The sequence below is a fragment of the Nelusetta ayraudi genome, unplaced genomic scaffold, assembly GCF_046127955.1.
Source record: "Nelusetta ayraudi isolate G7.1 ecotype Tasmania unplaced genomic scaffold, CSIRO-AGI_Nayr_v1 ptg000031l, whole genome shotgun sequence".
NCBI classification, from domain to species: Eukaryota; Metazoa; Chordata; class Actinopteri; order Tetraodontiformes; family Monacanthidae; genus Nelusetta; species Nelusetta ayraudi.
Window position 1 is genome coordinate 2517912 of NW_027466081.1, and position 15053 is coordinate 2532964.

At 42.9% G+C, this 15053-nt stretch overlaps 1 protein-coding gene across 1 annotated transcript; it reads right to left on the reverse strand.

The window, feature by feature from the left end:
- Nucleotides 1-599: 599 nt before the first annotated feature.
- On the reverse strand, nucleotides 600-11312 carry LOC142891372 (high affinity cGMP-specific 3',5'-cyclic phosphodiesterase 9A). Its single transcript, XM_076030848.1, has 14 exons — nucleotides 10973-11312; nucleotides 9625-9987; nucleotides 7998-8211; nucleotides 7028-7130; nucleotides 6703-6845; nucleotides 6554-6613; nucleotides 5010-5187; nucleotides 4046-4168; nucleotides 3125-3217; nucleotides 2970-3037; nucleotides 2782-2884; nucleotides 2585-2689; nucleotides 1595-1741; nucleotides 600-1485 (listed from the first exon to the last, which is right to left on the reverse strand). The coding sequence occupies exons 2-14, from the start codon at nucleotides 9770-9772 to the stop codon at nucleotides 1312-1314; spliced, it is 1659 nt and encodes a 552-aa protein (XP_075886963.1). The 5' UTR covers nucleotides 9773-9987; nucleotides 10973-11312; the 3' UTR covers nucleotides 600-1311.
- Nucleotides 11313-15053: the final 3741 nt, after the last annotated feature.

Genomic DNA, 15053 nt, shown 5'->3' on the forward strand with positions numbered 1-15053 from the left:
AATGAATGTTTCTTCCTCGTTGGAATTTTATGGCACTTGACATTTGTTGTGTTGCTTCACTTGAATTGTTTCTCCCTCTACCGTGGAATAGGCTCCGCTATAATAAAGCATTCAACTGCCCAGCAGTACTCTTGTTGTTTACATGACATTCTCGCGCATTTCCGACTTTAATCTAGCATTCTCAGAATTCACTTTTCTTCCAATCCGTGTGGAAGGTCACGATTCAGTCATATTTACGAGTATTTTCATTTCCGTAGTAGGTCATCACCTTTTCTTTTTTTTCTTCTTCTTCTTCTTTTTTTACGCGAAGAGGTTGAGTAATTTTTTTTGCTCTTGGTGTTTCGACATTGTAGTCCATCTTGTGACGTGCAGATAATAGAAATGGTCATATAAAGTTCATTCGGTCGACAGGCGTAAATGACGTTGGGCCATCTCTGTTGAAAGACTCTTCATTTTTATTCTCCTAAAATGAGTCAAATGTGTACAAGTGAATTCTATGCAATCACTTGGTTGTATTGTGACACCTAGAGGTCAACAGCCTACCCTACACTTCCAATGTTGCATCTATAAGCGTGTTATTAAAATCCAGTGAATTCCGTCGTTGAAACTAAGTAAAGGAAAGGTAGGTCAAAATTGCAATATTATGCCAGCAGTAATATGAGAGAGTATCCGTCCTTAAAAGTGTAAAATAAAAATAGTTACAAATTTAAATAGATTTGCTAAAAGAAACAATATCAAACCGAATAGAATATACAAAAAAACTTTATTAGTCACATACATAAATTACAGCAAAATTATTAATCTGCATTTGATCCCTCCATGTGAAGAGAAGTTGTCAGCAACTACACGTACAGTAGCTTCCAGGGCATCAGATCGGCGCATTCGACTGGATCATTTTTAGTGTGGAATTTTTATTTATTTATTTATTTATTTTGTCGTCCCCACCGCATTCCCTCCCACGTCCATTTTCTGCATACAAGAGATCTTCTACAGTTCTGTAATTTCAGACATAATCCCACATGCTCACATCAGATTGACTAAATTTGCCGTGTAATTCCAAATAAGGGCAATCTTTGCAACACATTATGTAACACATACAACAACAACAACAACAACAAAAAGTATTGTGGTATCCCATCGACTGATTAAAGGCTTTACACCCAGTCAATGTGTTTTTCACCAAACACCAAAGCTACAAAAAAAAAAGTGACAAACAGGACTGTGCTTATGTTTTGCAGGGTTGTTTGAAAGCCTGGTAGAAATGCTATATAACTTTACCGTGATTCAGTCTTATGTTTGTAATTCTTGAAGTCACTGGTCTGGTTTCGAGGCACTGGCTGCATCATCGGCATGGCCATCTGCTGCAGTTTCTTTAGCCTTGGCTGCGTTCTCACTCTGAGCCCAGTTCTGACTCTCCCTCTCCAGAGCCTTCTCCATCTCCGTGTAGTAATCCAGCGCCTTCCGGACCGGGTGGATGATGTGTTGCTGCGAAACGTACGAAGAATTGCTTCAGACACCACCGGGGGTGAGAAGACGAAAGAAAAGTTCCGCCGCCTCTTATTATGTTTCTCCTGACGTTCGTCGGGCGGTTTACCTCCAAGCAGGGGAAGAGGTTTGCCAGCTCGATGAACAGAGGCAGCAGGACGAATCGGATGAAGCCGGTCTGTGACGAAGGCTTGGTCACTTTGTCTCTGTCCATGAACGGAGTGACGGGGAGACCCTCCAACTTCTCCACATCACTCTGAAGAAGTGTGGGTGGGATTAATGATGTTTTTTGAGGGGAATAGTGTCTCAGCAGCAACATTATTCTGCTTCCTGTAGTTGGGTGTAGGCTAAAGCAGCGGCAGACTGCTGACTAGACTGCTAGCTCTTTCATTTACCTGCAAATGTAAAATGTGATGCAAGTGTAAATTTCTTTCTAACGTTATTCTGTCAACACAGACTTACATCAATAGTCTGGCATGAATTTATTTGCCTTGGGTACACTGTTGAGTGGGAAAGATAGTGTTATGACTTTTTTTTTTATTGGCAGGCTAGCTGGAACCTTTGACTCGCGCTAGCGAACTCTGCTAAACTATGAGGACTGGATGATTATTTGAAACGGTCTCCACTGATGAATAGCACACTGGCTAACATGGAAATGAGGTCCTGCGTCCAAATAATGCACTGTTTACATGCAAAATAAATCATCTGCTTTGAAATGATTAAAAAGATTTTTTTATATATTTTTATTTTTTATATATTTTTTACTTATGTCAGTGCAGTGCATTTTTGATGCAGTGAGGCGCAAGGCATCACTAGCCGATCAGCGTAGAGAGGTGGCAAAGCAAACATTTCATGAGTTCGAATGGAAATAATGGGCAAACTCCTAATTTAGTAGACAACAACAAATGCATGCAAAGCATGAAAGGCAAAAATATGGTTGACAAGAGGCAAACGCCTGAAGATAAATATGAGTATATAATGAATATAATAACTCCTAACAGTTTTATTACATGATTGAGTAAATGTGGGTGTGCATTATTATTGTGAATTGATGCATTTGTCTTTTAATGAAGCAAAATTCAACGAGCAACCTACTTACCTGGTTGTAGAACTCCTGCAGCAGGCAGTCCAACCAGGGCTCAGCCACCTCCATGGGCCGAGCCTCGTTGGATATGTCGCTGACTTTGATGAGAATCATCATCAGCTGCGAAAAGGCAAAACAACCGGGCGTGTTTTAGGACCTCCTCTACCAAGCTGCTTTCCCGTTCAAACACAGCTCCTCTGCACGTCCCTCACCACGTCTCGGTGCTCCTTGTTGTTGAAGTCGAAGGCCGGCAGGATGGATTTGAATTTGTTGAGGATCTCATTGTGCCTCGTCATGTCCGTGGCCAAGATGCACCTGCGGGACGAGCAGACCGGAGCGTTAACTCTGACCTTGCGACGACGAGGCGAAACAGACAACTCGGGCAGAAGGATGGTCTCACTTGATGATTCCCTCCCTGATCCGTTTGTACTGGTCCACAGCAAGATTTCTGAAGATGTTGCTCTCTGTCTGGAAAGCGGAAAATCCTCAGTGTATTCTCCATTTGGTCGTCTAGTTCAAAATTGCGAAGGTTTTTGAGCTGTGCCCGCTCTCTACCTTCTCCAGTATCTCAAAGGCCACGGCGCAGTGGTGGTTCTCCAGCGGAGAGATGTCGTTGTAGCGGAGAGCCAGCTCAGTCCGGGCATTGATCTTGAAAAACGGATATTGAAAATGGTCAGGGTTTTTCAAAATGTTCAAAGTATGTCCAATATAAGATGGGTGGGTGGAGAGATGCTTTAATAATAGCTGTGGGAATTTCAATGAGCTTCGCAAATAACTTTACAGTAGCTGAGAAGTTACTTAAAGGGGTAACACGCAATTGTTTACCATTCTCATATATAGGGAAATAAAAAATTGTTACATTCCTCTTTTGTGGTGTTATTTTATCATAGGTAGAGTATCATATCGCGCACCCTCATTGGCTGTTGATTTTGAGCACTTTCTATACTTGTGTTTACAAAGCCAATCAGAACGAGTCGAGCCACAGCACTTTGGAAACCGTGACGTAATGCTCGGAAAAAACTCTTTTCTGGGGATTTTCTGGCCTTTAGGTTTTGTTTTTTTTGTTTTTTTAGAATGATCAATAGTCCATAACTTAAAAACACACAATAGAAATATTTATCATTAACTGTGTTTCAGGTCAGAGTCGTCCTATCAACCTTTTTACATTTATGGAAAAAATACTTTTCGGGCCCAATGTGATTTTTTCTTCTTGCAGTACCACGGGTGGCCACTGGACAAAAACAAAACAAAATCATATAATAATCAAACATATACTTTGATGATCATGCAACATTTTTCTCCCCCCGTGTGAGAGAAAAGGGAATGCCAGTATGAAGTCTTGGTACATGCTGTGCTCAGCTGCGCTCTCTCGTGGTGAACACAATTGTGCACAACACAACACCGTCCTCATTGGCATTCGGGACAAACAGTCGTGGCAAAGTAGGCGGGACGTGATTAAGGAGGAGGTTTAGGGACCTGATAGGCATTGTTGTATCCGGCGTGGTCGAGGTCGTGGCAGACGGCCGAGGTCAACATGATGAGCAGATCGACGCTCTCCATCTTGTTCCTCAGGTCCGTCAGCCAGATCAAACCGTACATCTGCGCAGTGGAATCACACTCCTCAGGATGCGTCTCTTTGGTTCGGGGCTTCACTCAAAGCGACACATCTCACCGAAAACTCTGATCTGCACATTAGAGCAGCAGATTCCGAGGCCGTGCGAGAAAATTCTGTTTAAATGTGGCTAATTTGCAATTTGAAGGCAAAACAAAAGGTGAGAAATGAATAATAATCAACACAATATACTGTATATGATTAAAAAAAAAAAAAAAACTTTCTGTGCTGCTTTGGTCTGCTGCTGTTTCTTGCTTTTTCCTCAGAGTTAGAATTTAATAATAATTTATTTTGTTTTTAGTTCTTTTAATCCAAACAGTGGAAGAACAGCATTTAATATTAAAATACGCAAGACATGACATTAAACCAATCTAAACTGTGGAGAACATGCGTCACAAAGTAACCATAATTCTATGTCACAATACTAACATTAATAATACATATAATCTATATACATATAAAGCAAATCATATAATTGCTTGTCTGTGAAGCTCCACCTTTGAAAGAGTGCCCGCTCACCCAACTGCCCTTATGTGATGTCACAAGGGGCACTGACAAGTCATACAACAAATCCATCCAGGTGTTAGTACCACCCTCTTTGTCACTCTATTTTTTTTTTTTTAATCCATGCTGATTTTCCCCTTGTTTATACATGTGCACGTTTTCCATTCCCGGTGCTGAGTGGTCCGCTGATTTGGGCCGGTGCTTGATTCTGACGGCTGAAGGGCTCTCAGCGAAGAGCACATTTGCCAATTTCGGGGGCCCTTCACAGTTTGCCCTGATGAGACGTCAACCTTTCGAACGCACTCGCAAGGGCGCAACGCTCACCATCTGGGTAACGCAGAAGCAGTGCTTGAAGTTGTGGAAGGGGATGTTGTTGTAGTGCCGGTAGACCTCGAACAGGAAGTGCTGCAGCACCTCGGCCTCGATGTTGAAGCTCGCCGTGAAATCCAAGTCCGTGTACATGACCTGCAGGAGCACCATGATCTCCGCATCCTCCCACTGCCTACGCAAACATAGACACAAGGGTGTATACAGTGAGTACAGTGGTGGAATGAAGGTTTTGGGCTGACCGTGTTATGTTTGGAGATTTTGGCGAAGAAACAGCAAACATCAAGTGGTTACATTTTAGATTGCAGCTTTCACTCAGTCTGCCCCTCCAGAGCTTGCCAGTGAGCTACAGTGGCCTACGCACCCAATATATGCATTTGCATACATATATGGCAAATATACACACACTCACATACACACACACACACACACACACACACACACACACACACACACACACAAACATATATATATATATATTTATATATATGAACCCTTCTAAGTGTAGGAAAAGCAAATCCCTTTTATTGTACTGCAATTATACACTTTTATTTAATATATTTATGGGCAATATATTAAGTTTTTACCAATATAAAAATCATAAATCAAACCAAATATTACACACTTGACCTTTAAGTCTCCCAAGTGCATTCAGCAACATTTACCCACAAACTGCAAGTGCATTCAGTACTACAAGAAACGAGAATAATTGGTCCAAAAACTTATTTTTTCCCCCTCTCCTGTTTGTATGCAGCTAATTGGTTACCTAATTAGTTTGTCAGTGTGTGAAAACACATTTGCATACTTGCAAAGCCTTGCATAAAAAAACATGTACACCCACACATTAAATAGCACCGTAAAGTACAATTTACCGGGGCTTGAAATTAAAACAGTCATTAGCCATAATTATGTCAAGCCCTGGTTTTCCTATACACCCTGCGCAGAAACGCATATCCATCAGGCTGCTGCTGTTGTGGGTTTAAAAGCTTTTTGCACACATGGAGACAAATTGAAAAGGTAACCACACACACACACACACACACACACACACACACACACAGACACACTTCAAATGCTGTGTGTTTTGATCAAGCCCCTTTATGAAGAAGCAGCTCTTTTGATTAGCGGACCTATTCACATTGAAATGAGTTTCATCCGTTTGAGGAAGCATCAGACGGCCATTAGCTGACCGTCCACCTCCTGCCTGGGATCCTGCTGTCTTTGAAGACCCATCTCCCTTCAGGGCGATGACCAGAGGTTCACATTGTGTTCTTAAGTAGAAGTATGGAAAATACTGATTTATCTCCTTTACTCAAGTAAAAGTAATAAAGTACAGGTTTTGAAGTAATGAATGAAATGACTAATAAACAAAAACCAATGCTTATTTTTCTCTGTACTGAAAACGTACAGATACCTGAAAAATCTACTTTAGTACAGTAACAAAATACTTTGTACTTTGTTACTTCTTCTCATCTTTGTTATTTCTCGTCTCTGGTGATGATAAGAAATAATTTCGACTCACCGGCCGCTTCCAGACTCACCAGTTGTCGAAGGTGGGTGTCTTCAAGTACTGCCTCACCTCCTCGGACACCTGCAGGGAGCTGCGGGGGCGACACCAAACATCAGGGGGCAGCCGGGAAAAGATCATTTCAAATGAAAAGAAAATGTGTAACTTCGTTTCCTCGCGTGCCTCATCTCCAGGAACGTTTCCCGCACGTGCTCGCACTCCTCCCTGGTTTTGTGCAGCGCCCTCTTGTGGTAGAACGGGGAGGGCTTGTGCGCTCCCTCCGACAGGTCTTTGAAGAGTCCCAGCCAGCTGAGATGCTCCACGCTCTGAAGGCAGGCGGGGGAGAAACTCACAATAACAGAAGGCTGAACGGAGTTTCGTTGTGAATTAAAAAGAAAGTTAAGGATGGACTTTCTTCACTGAGATGGAAAACACAGATAAAAGGGATTTTTCCATCTTAGAAGACCTGTCAGACAAACCGACCAACTAACGAGGGTTTCCTCCCAACCTCTAATTTCTCCCGGAAAGAATCCACCTGCTTCTTCATCTCGTACACGATTGCAGGGGTCTCTCCGGCCTCGATCAGGATTTTCTTCTCCAGGCTCTGCAGCCTGAGGAAGTGGCAGCATTAGAAATATGCAGTTAATCTAATAGTACAGTGACAAATCTGCCCAAATCTCCGATCTCTGATTGATATTCTGAAGTAAAAACACTCCAAATGCACCTCATTTTTGTTCCTTCCCAACTCTCTCACCTTTTCTCCATGGCGGACAGGTCAAATCCCAGCGCGCCAGGAAGCCCCGCCCCTGAGACAAGAGGAACACCCCCAGATTGTCATCGTTATCTCAAGACGTGCTGCAATCCCACTGATTGAAGGTCCAGTGTGTAGAATCTGGTGTGATTTATGATTTTTATGTTGGTATACACTTAATATACTGCCCATAAATGCATATTATTCGGGACTGACCCTCAGCGAAGGCCTGCTCAGATCTGAGCAGGTCTTTAATGTGTAATTAATAATGTAATTAATAAAGTGTATTAAAGTGTAATTAAAGTGTATACTCACAGAACAATGAAAGTAATTTGGTTTTCCTACCCATAGAATGGTTTATATTTATATATACTGTAAGAATGCACATCGAGGAAGGATCTGGCTCCCCGTTAGCTGCCATCTCAACCATTGTTTGTTGTTTATTTAATGGATCCCAATTAGCTGACGCCTAGGCAACTGCTAGTCTTCCTGTGCTCCCTGTATTTCTAAGGAAGCCTGGTGTGGACAATCCAGCCCGACTGACAGTGCGTTTTGTAATAAGGGAGAACGCTCACGTCCTCAAATAAACCAACAAAGAAGAAGGTGGACGAGGTATCCAGGTTTGTTGTTTGTGCAGGCCACCGTAGTTCACCGGCGAACTCGGGAGAGGGAGGGTGAGCGAAAGAGCGCTGCAATCTAAAATGTAACCGCTGGATGTCGCTGACGCTTCCTCTCAAAATCTCCAAGTATTCCACGCTTGACCTTTAAGCCGAGGATACCTAAAGGCTCGCTGTTGCAGTCGGCAGCCACCACCTCCAGCTTGTAGCAGGAGTTGGGGGCGTTGGGCTCCAGAGCCGGGGAGATGTTGATGATGTTGCCCTTGGGGTTGTAAAGCTTCAGGATGTCGTGGGGTCCCGCCTCTGCCGCTGAGCGAAACAGATCTGGGTGGAGGAGAGGACGGCGCATCCAGTTCAAGTTTGGGGAATTAGTTCAGAAATTCAACCTGGTCAACCTCCGTCCATCCATGCACATATTTCGAACATGCAAGTGCATGCTGCTCATTCCCTACACAGAAGAAAGGAACCTCAGCCGAGAGTCGAACCCAAAACCTTGTGAAGAACCAGCACAAACTTTTTACGCCTCCTGGGTGGACACCGGACAGTAAAATATGAAGTTTTGACATAAAGGTATATATACTCATTCTCATCCTGGACTCTGGCAGAGCAGCCTACCATAAAATAATTGTCCCAAAAAACAACTACGAGAAAGAAGCATATTTAGCCCTCTGTTTACAGCCTCTTGACAAAAACACTAGCTGTTAGCCTCGTGCTAACAACCGATGCATTGTTAGACGTGTTCGGAAGGGGACAAAAAAACAAGACGGTTCGAGGGGCGGAGCTAACACCTGATTGCGTGTGTTTTTGCCGACCTAACAAAGGTGTCAGTGCCCATTGTGACATCACAGAGGGCTGGTTTCCAGCATTCATTCGGCACTCATTTCGGAAAATCTTTTGAAGCAAACCATGGCGGACTTTTCTCATTTCTGGGGAGTTCAATGACAGGATGGAGATTGGTGATTTCCGTACAATGTGGAAACATTGAAAACGTTGCTTCCTTTCAGGGTTTTTTTTTTTTTTTTCTTTATCACAAACCAAATCCAATTATGAATAAACTCGTTTGAGACGACTACACTTGTCAGGCACATTCCGCAACCTATCTTAAATTAGAAAAAGACAAATCAACGAGACCAAGGGCTCCACACACGCCCAGCCTTCCTCTCATCTCGGAACACATTAGGGCCGGATGTGATGAGCTGTCAGTGGCAGCTGGGGCAGCCTCTCCACCACTTGTTTTTGGCAATGCTCAACTGGCCACCCAACTGTAAGAGAGCCCTTTGCTCAGTGAACGCAACTCAGGGTTGCGCTCTAGACCAGGGTTGGGCAAACCTTTTCACTGGTGGGGGGCCACAATGGGTTCTAAAATTTGACAGAGGGGCCGGAGCAGGAGCAGGAGCAGGAGCAGGAGCAGGTGGATGGAGTGTTTTGGTGACCCACCTCACAGGAGGAAAAAGTATAATAGTTTAATAGTTTAATGTCCATTGAAAATGAACAAAAGTTGGTATTTAGCTCTTTATTGAAATGACACTAAAAAAAAAAAAACAATTGGATGAAATACAGCTTTTCATTACTTACTTTTAATATTATTTCTTCCCGCACCGTATTTCCCCCATGCCTGCTCTAGAAAGTAAGTTCTGGGACTTTGCTTGAGGCCACACAGGGTGACAGTACAGATATAAATGTGTGCAGTATCAATATATAATGATGTAGACTTGAAAATCAGGACAGTCCTCCTACCTTTGAGGCTCTGTGCCGGGCAGTCCACCGGGAACTCCGCCTGCTCCGGTCTCCCGTTCACCGTGAAGTAAATGATTTTCGTCCCCATGTCATCGATTGAGTGCTCCCGATGCCCGCCGCTCCGCCGCTCCTCTGAATCCCACCTCATTATTTTTGCCCGATAAACACTCCACCGTCCCCTCCTCTCGTTGATCCCACCTCCCCAACATGCTCCTCCCCCTCCATCCCTCCACCACCCTCATCCGCGCGCTTCCTGTGACGGTGCTCCCTGGCTGCTTGTTGCTACAAAGCAACGACGAGCTCTGCAGCTTCTCGAGGCAACGGAGGGGACTCCTCGGGGCCCATGGGCTCTTGCGAATAACTCTAGATAAAATGAGAAAATTTCAAGTGCAAATTTTGGTCCAGTTTGGTCACGTGGTTTGCCTGACTTTTTTTTTTTTTTTTTTTTTTTTAATTGTCTGTAATTTCATTGGTGCCAAAATTCCAGAAAGCCATGCAGACGTATTTTTTTTTCTTTTTTCCTGTTGAGCAGAGATTCTAAACAGGCAAATTTTTGGTCAGTAACTATGGACTTATGTTTCACATGTATTTTGTTTATTGAAACCCATCAATCAATTAATTTCTTTCCATTAATTCTTGAAACTACTCCACTCTGTTGTTGTTGTTGTTGTTGTTTTTTATACACCTCTTTATGCTTTAGTGAATACAACAAATAAGAATAGGTTTGTTGTGTCACAATTCACCTTGATTTCCTTGAATCCATCTGCACAGGCTGCCCTTCATGGACAAAGCTGGGCTCAAGTGCTATTAAATGAAACACGTCCAGCTACGTCATTAGCCGCCGCCCGCCACAGACAATATGCCGTCAACTTCCCAAAGCTCAGCTGTGTGTAGCGCATTCTGGGATATACGCTCGGCCACAAAGAATCCATCTGTTGCTTGTGCCACATACATGTTATGTAATCAGTCAGCCAATGTCCATCTCTGATTCAGGGATCTGTATCCAAGAAGTGTTTTTACTTCTTCTTTCAGCGCCTGATAACGGTTTTCTTTTCTCTCGGGTGAACAACTAAATCGCTGACTCCTGGGTGTTCACCTTCAGAAACAAGTCAAGGACATAAAATAAAGTTAAAAAAAAAAAAAAAAAAACCCCACTAAGAATTAATGTAGTACATTGAGCCACCAGGAGAGGGAGCCCCATGCCACGTTTAACCCAGCAGTCAAACGTTTTTTTTCAAAACAAAACAAACAAACAAACAAACGAATAGATAAATAAATAAAAATAAAATAAAAACTAATTGAAACATGAAGCACAAAGAGCAAGAGCCCCAAATCTGCTGGAACTCACCTGGTAAACAATTGCTTAGACGTAGTTTGCAGAGTGACAGGTGTTCCAGGAAGAACTGTAACACGAGGCAGATAGCAACGGTTTTGAAGCTTCCTCCTATTGGCTGTGAGCCAAGTTTGACTCAGTAAACACAGGGAGAAACAACTCAGAACCGAAGCTGTGAGAATTTAACGCCCTCCAAACGAAAACTCAATTGGGAACAAAACAAATGACCGAATATTATCATCCACATAGCGTCAAATTCGACCCCACAAGCTAATGTTTGGGCTAAGACGTCGTGATTGCGAGGGCGGGGCCGCGGATTTCCTGCAGGTAAGGCACCGCCCACCAATAAACGACGCAAATCAAAGAAAAAATAGGGGAAGAGCTGAGGAAATGTTCCTACAACAAAGACTGGGAAAATATTTGTGTGTGTTCCAGGTTTGTTAGCGATGATAAACCAAATCAAATCAAATCAAAGGTAGTTTGCTTAATCTCGCTCGGAGGTGCGTGCCCCCCAGGACAGGAAGTGGAAAATTCTTCAGTTTGTTCCTCTTTCAGTGCTAAAATGCCTCCCAGCTCTGATTGTTACACAGCAGCTTGCGCAACGTCCACCCTGACAAACACCAGCGACTTTCTTCTTTGACTTCCTTGGCCCGTAACGCTGCATCACGAACAGGTTTCGATGGAGACATTCATGGGTCGCATCTTTGTGCCGCATTCATAGAACGGTATCAAGTATTTAAGTAAGTATTTTAGCTGAATCATGTTGGTACTTAATCGGGTCGCTGGAATAATGTTGGCCACCTTTGCACATGTAATCTCCCAAATTGCAAACGGAATACACAGCATTTACAACAGTAAATGTTACCCGGTTTGAAAACAGCACGCCGCAGCTGACTGAGAACACTCGTTGCATCTTGGCAAGATGTTACGTGCACGTTTTCCCTCAATCAGCTTGTCGTCTTCCTCTTGACATCCAGGAAAAACAGACTGAGAAGGAGGCAGAGGTCATGCGAGGGTTGAATCACTCGTTCCAGTCAGCAGCCCTCCCGGCCCTCCTACCTCAGACCGACTCTAATTGGCTGCAGTTATAGTCTAAATATGTCCCAAGCCTCCACGCTGATCTCGGTGCATAAGAACCACATCCCTCAGGCCCTTTTCTTCCCTTTCCCCTTGTTTTCTTAAGCACAAATTGGATGTGATGTGTCTCAAAAAAAAAGAAGTAAAAACAACAGATTCAGAGCCCCGCCGCCGCACCTTGGAGCCGGTCTGCTTCTCCCTCAGGAGACTCCGAGTTGTGTTTGCTCTGCCTCTTTCTGACATTTGTCTCCTTGTATTTTGTCACAGGTACTCGCTTTGTCCGGAAAAAAAAAAACAACCAAAACAGAACTATGACGCAAAAGTTTCCCATTGCATAATCTGGTGCAAATGCAAAACGCGGGTTTCCTTTTAAGAGTTTGTTATCGGAGATTTTGGCCCTTTCACGGTAATTTCCTTCGCAATGGAAAGAACCAAAAGTATGGAAAGTCATACCTTCCTGCAAACGACTTTATAAACCGCAGAGCACCGCAAATGGACACTGCTCAGTACTAATGATAGCGTAACTTGCTAATGGGCTAGCCTAAATTGTTATTTTCAGGAAAAACAAACCAATACTGATGAATACCACAAGGAAATCCTCTGTCCTGTCTGTTTACCCACTGCTGCTAAAAATACACCTTGACCCTGAGTTCAAACTGGACATTGTTACCAAACATTCCATCCTCTTCCTCTCTCGTGATTTTTACACTGATGAACATGCCGGCGAGCCTTTTTGAAAGTTTTGTTCACCATCAATTTCCATGTTGATCAAGGTCAACGTCAATATCAATGTCAGATCTGTAACTTTCACCAATAAATATCCAAGAGTCGGACACTTTTTTGGGGGGGGTTAACCTGAGTCGCATGGTTTAATGGGAGTTTGTAAATTTATTAAATGGTTTCTAATTGATAAAACATGCAGCAAGATGACGTTTCCCCACGTTTCTCTCGCAGATTGTCTGAAAATGATAAAGGTAAAATTCAGAATTTAACAGAATGCCACTTTCAATCTGAAATGCTGTCATCCATTTGCGACAAACGGGTTGTGAAACCAAACTGCCACTTTCACCACTCCTGAATGTGTAGCAATGGGGAGGATGTCAGCCCTCATTATTGTGCCACTGTGAGGAAGTGAGGATGCGTCACCTCTGTGAACAAAAACCCCAAAGCTTTTCAAGAATTTGGATCGCACACAATTCAGTGTGTCCTGTTTAGCTCGGGGGTGGGCGAACTTTTTGACTGGTGGGCCACAATGGGTTCTAAAATTTGACAGAGGGGCCCATAAAAATGTATGAGGGATAGGCAAAAACACATCATGTAGCTTTAATGTCTATTGAAAATGAACAAAAGCAAAGTTACAATAAAATATGTATCTTTGAAAGCCCCACAGTATTTAGCTCTTTACTGAAATGACTCTTAAAACACTGAAAACATAGATGTAATATAGCTTTTTCGTGACTTACTTACTATTAATATCATTTCTTAAAGTTCGGCGGGCCGGATTAAAAAGCTTAACGGGCCGCATATGGGCCCCGGGCCGTAGTTTGCCCATGCCTGGTTTAGCTGTATAATAACGCTGTCAGTGCGTATTACAATTTGTTTGTGTCTTTACCGGACACGGCAGAAAAAAAAAAAAAAATGCTCGTCAAGCATTCATCTGTTAGATGATAGGAAATAAGAGGGGCTGATTGACAAGATTCACAATTGGTGATTTGACAAGAGTTTTTTTTTGTTAAAACTAATCCCTCCATGTCAGCTGCCTCCAGTTCATAGTAGTACATCTGATTGGTCCGTTGCTGAAGTACACCAGATATTACCACCAGAGGTCACCATTTCCCAAACTTCCAGTGCCGCTTTAACCTTGGAGTTAGGGGTCAATGTGTAGAATTCGGCCTGATTTATGATTTTTATATTGTTAATAGCTTATTATACTGCCCGTAAATACTTTGATATTAATCAAAGTGTGTACTCAATAAAAGTAAAGTATACAATGAAAGTAATTTGGTTTTCCTACCAAGAGAACAGTTCTTATATATGCGAATAGACAGAGAGCAATGGTCTTGCTCTCATTGAGCTGGCATTCTTGCACCATCCATATTTCTAAGGAAGCCTGGTGCGGACAATACAACCCATCTAACAATGCGTTTTGTATTTAAGGTGAACGCTCATGTCCTCAAATTAACCAACAAAGAAGAAGGTGGCCACCGTAGTACACTGGCAAACTCAGGAAAGGGGTTGTGAGTAAAGGTTGTCGGGCAAACTCTGCAAATATTACACACTCAACCTTTAACCACTTTAGATTTTGATTACAAAATAAAAATGCAGGCCCTGCAGGTACTTTCAACCGACAAATAAGCTGTAAAACCGCCAGTGACCGACGTTCAATAAACACAGGATCACGACGACGACTTTGCACATCGGACTTTGGTGCCACGAACCCTTGAAGCCCATTGTCTCTCGCGAGGACGCACGACAGACTTGTCAGAGTTATCGTGGTAATGATTTATTGACATTAAAATGCTCCACATAGCACCTTTACATGTCAGGGGTCCACAGTAAGGAGTCACTGACGGAGCCTCTGCTCTTTCTTCAAGTGAATACAAAACTGGAGGGCTCAGAGAAAGAGACAGAGAGAGAGAGAGAGAGAGAGAGAGAGAAAGAGACGTCCGCCGAGTGGTCAGAGTAATATGCTTGCAAGACGTTTTTGTGTTTTCTCACCGTGATCAAAGACAAAAAAAAAAAAAAAAAAAAAAAAAAAAAGCAAAACAAAGCTTCATTTTCAAAAGGAAGGAAAATCAAACCGGTCCGAGGACCCACCTGCGACCTTGTCCTGTTAGCGACGGTTAAAGTTACAGTGGCTAAACACAAGACAGAATTTCAACTCTCTGACATCATGGCCTAAAATTATTATTATTTTTTTCAACAAGTCTCAGTCGTTATGGCACCGTTTTCAGGCTGTCATAGAGTCCAGTGTTCTGTGATGAGACTATTATGCAATTAATAAAAACCCAACAAACAA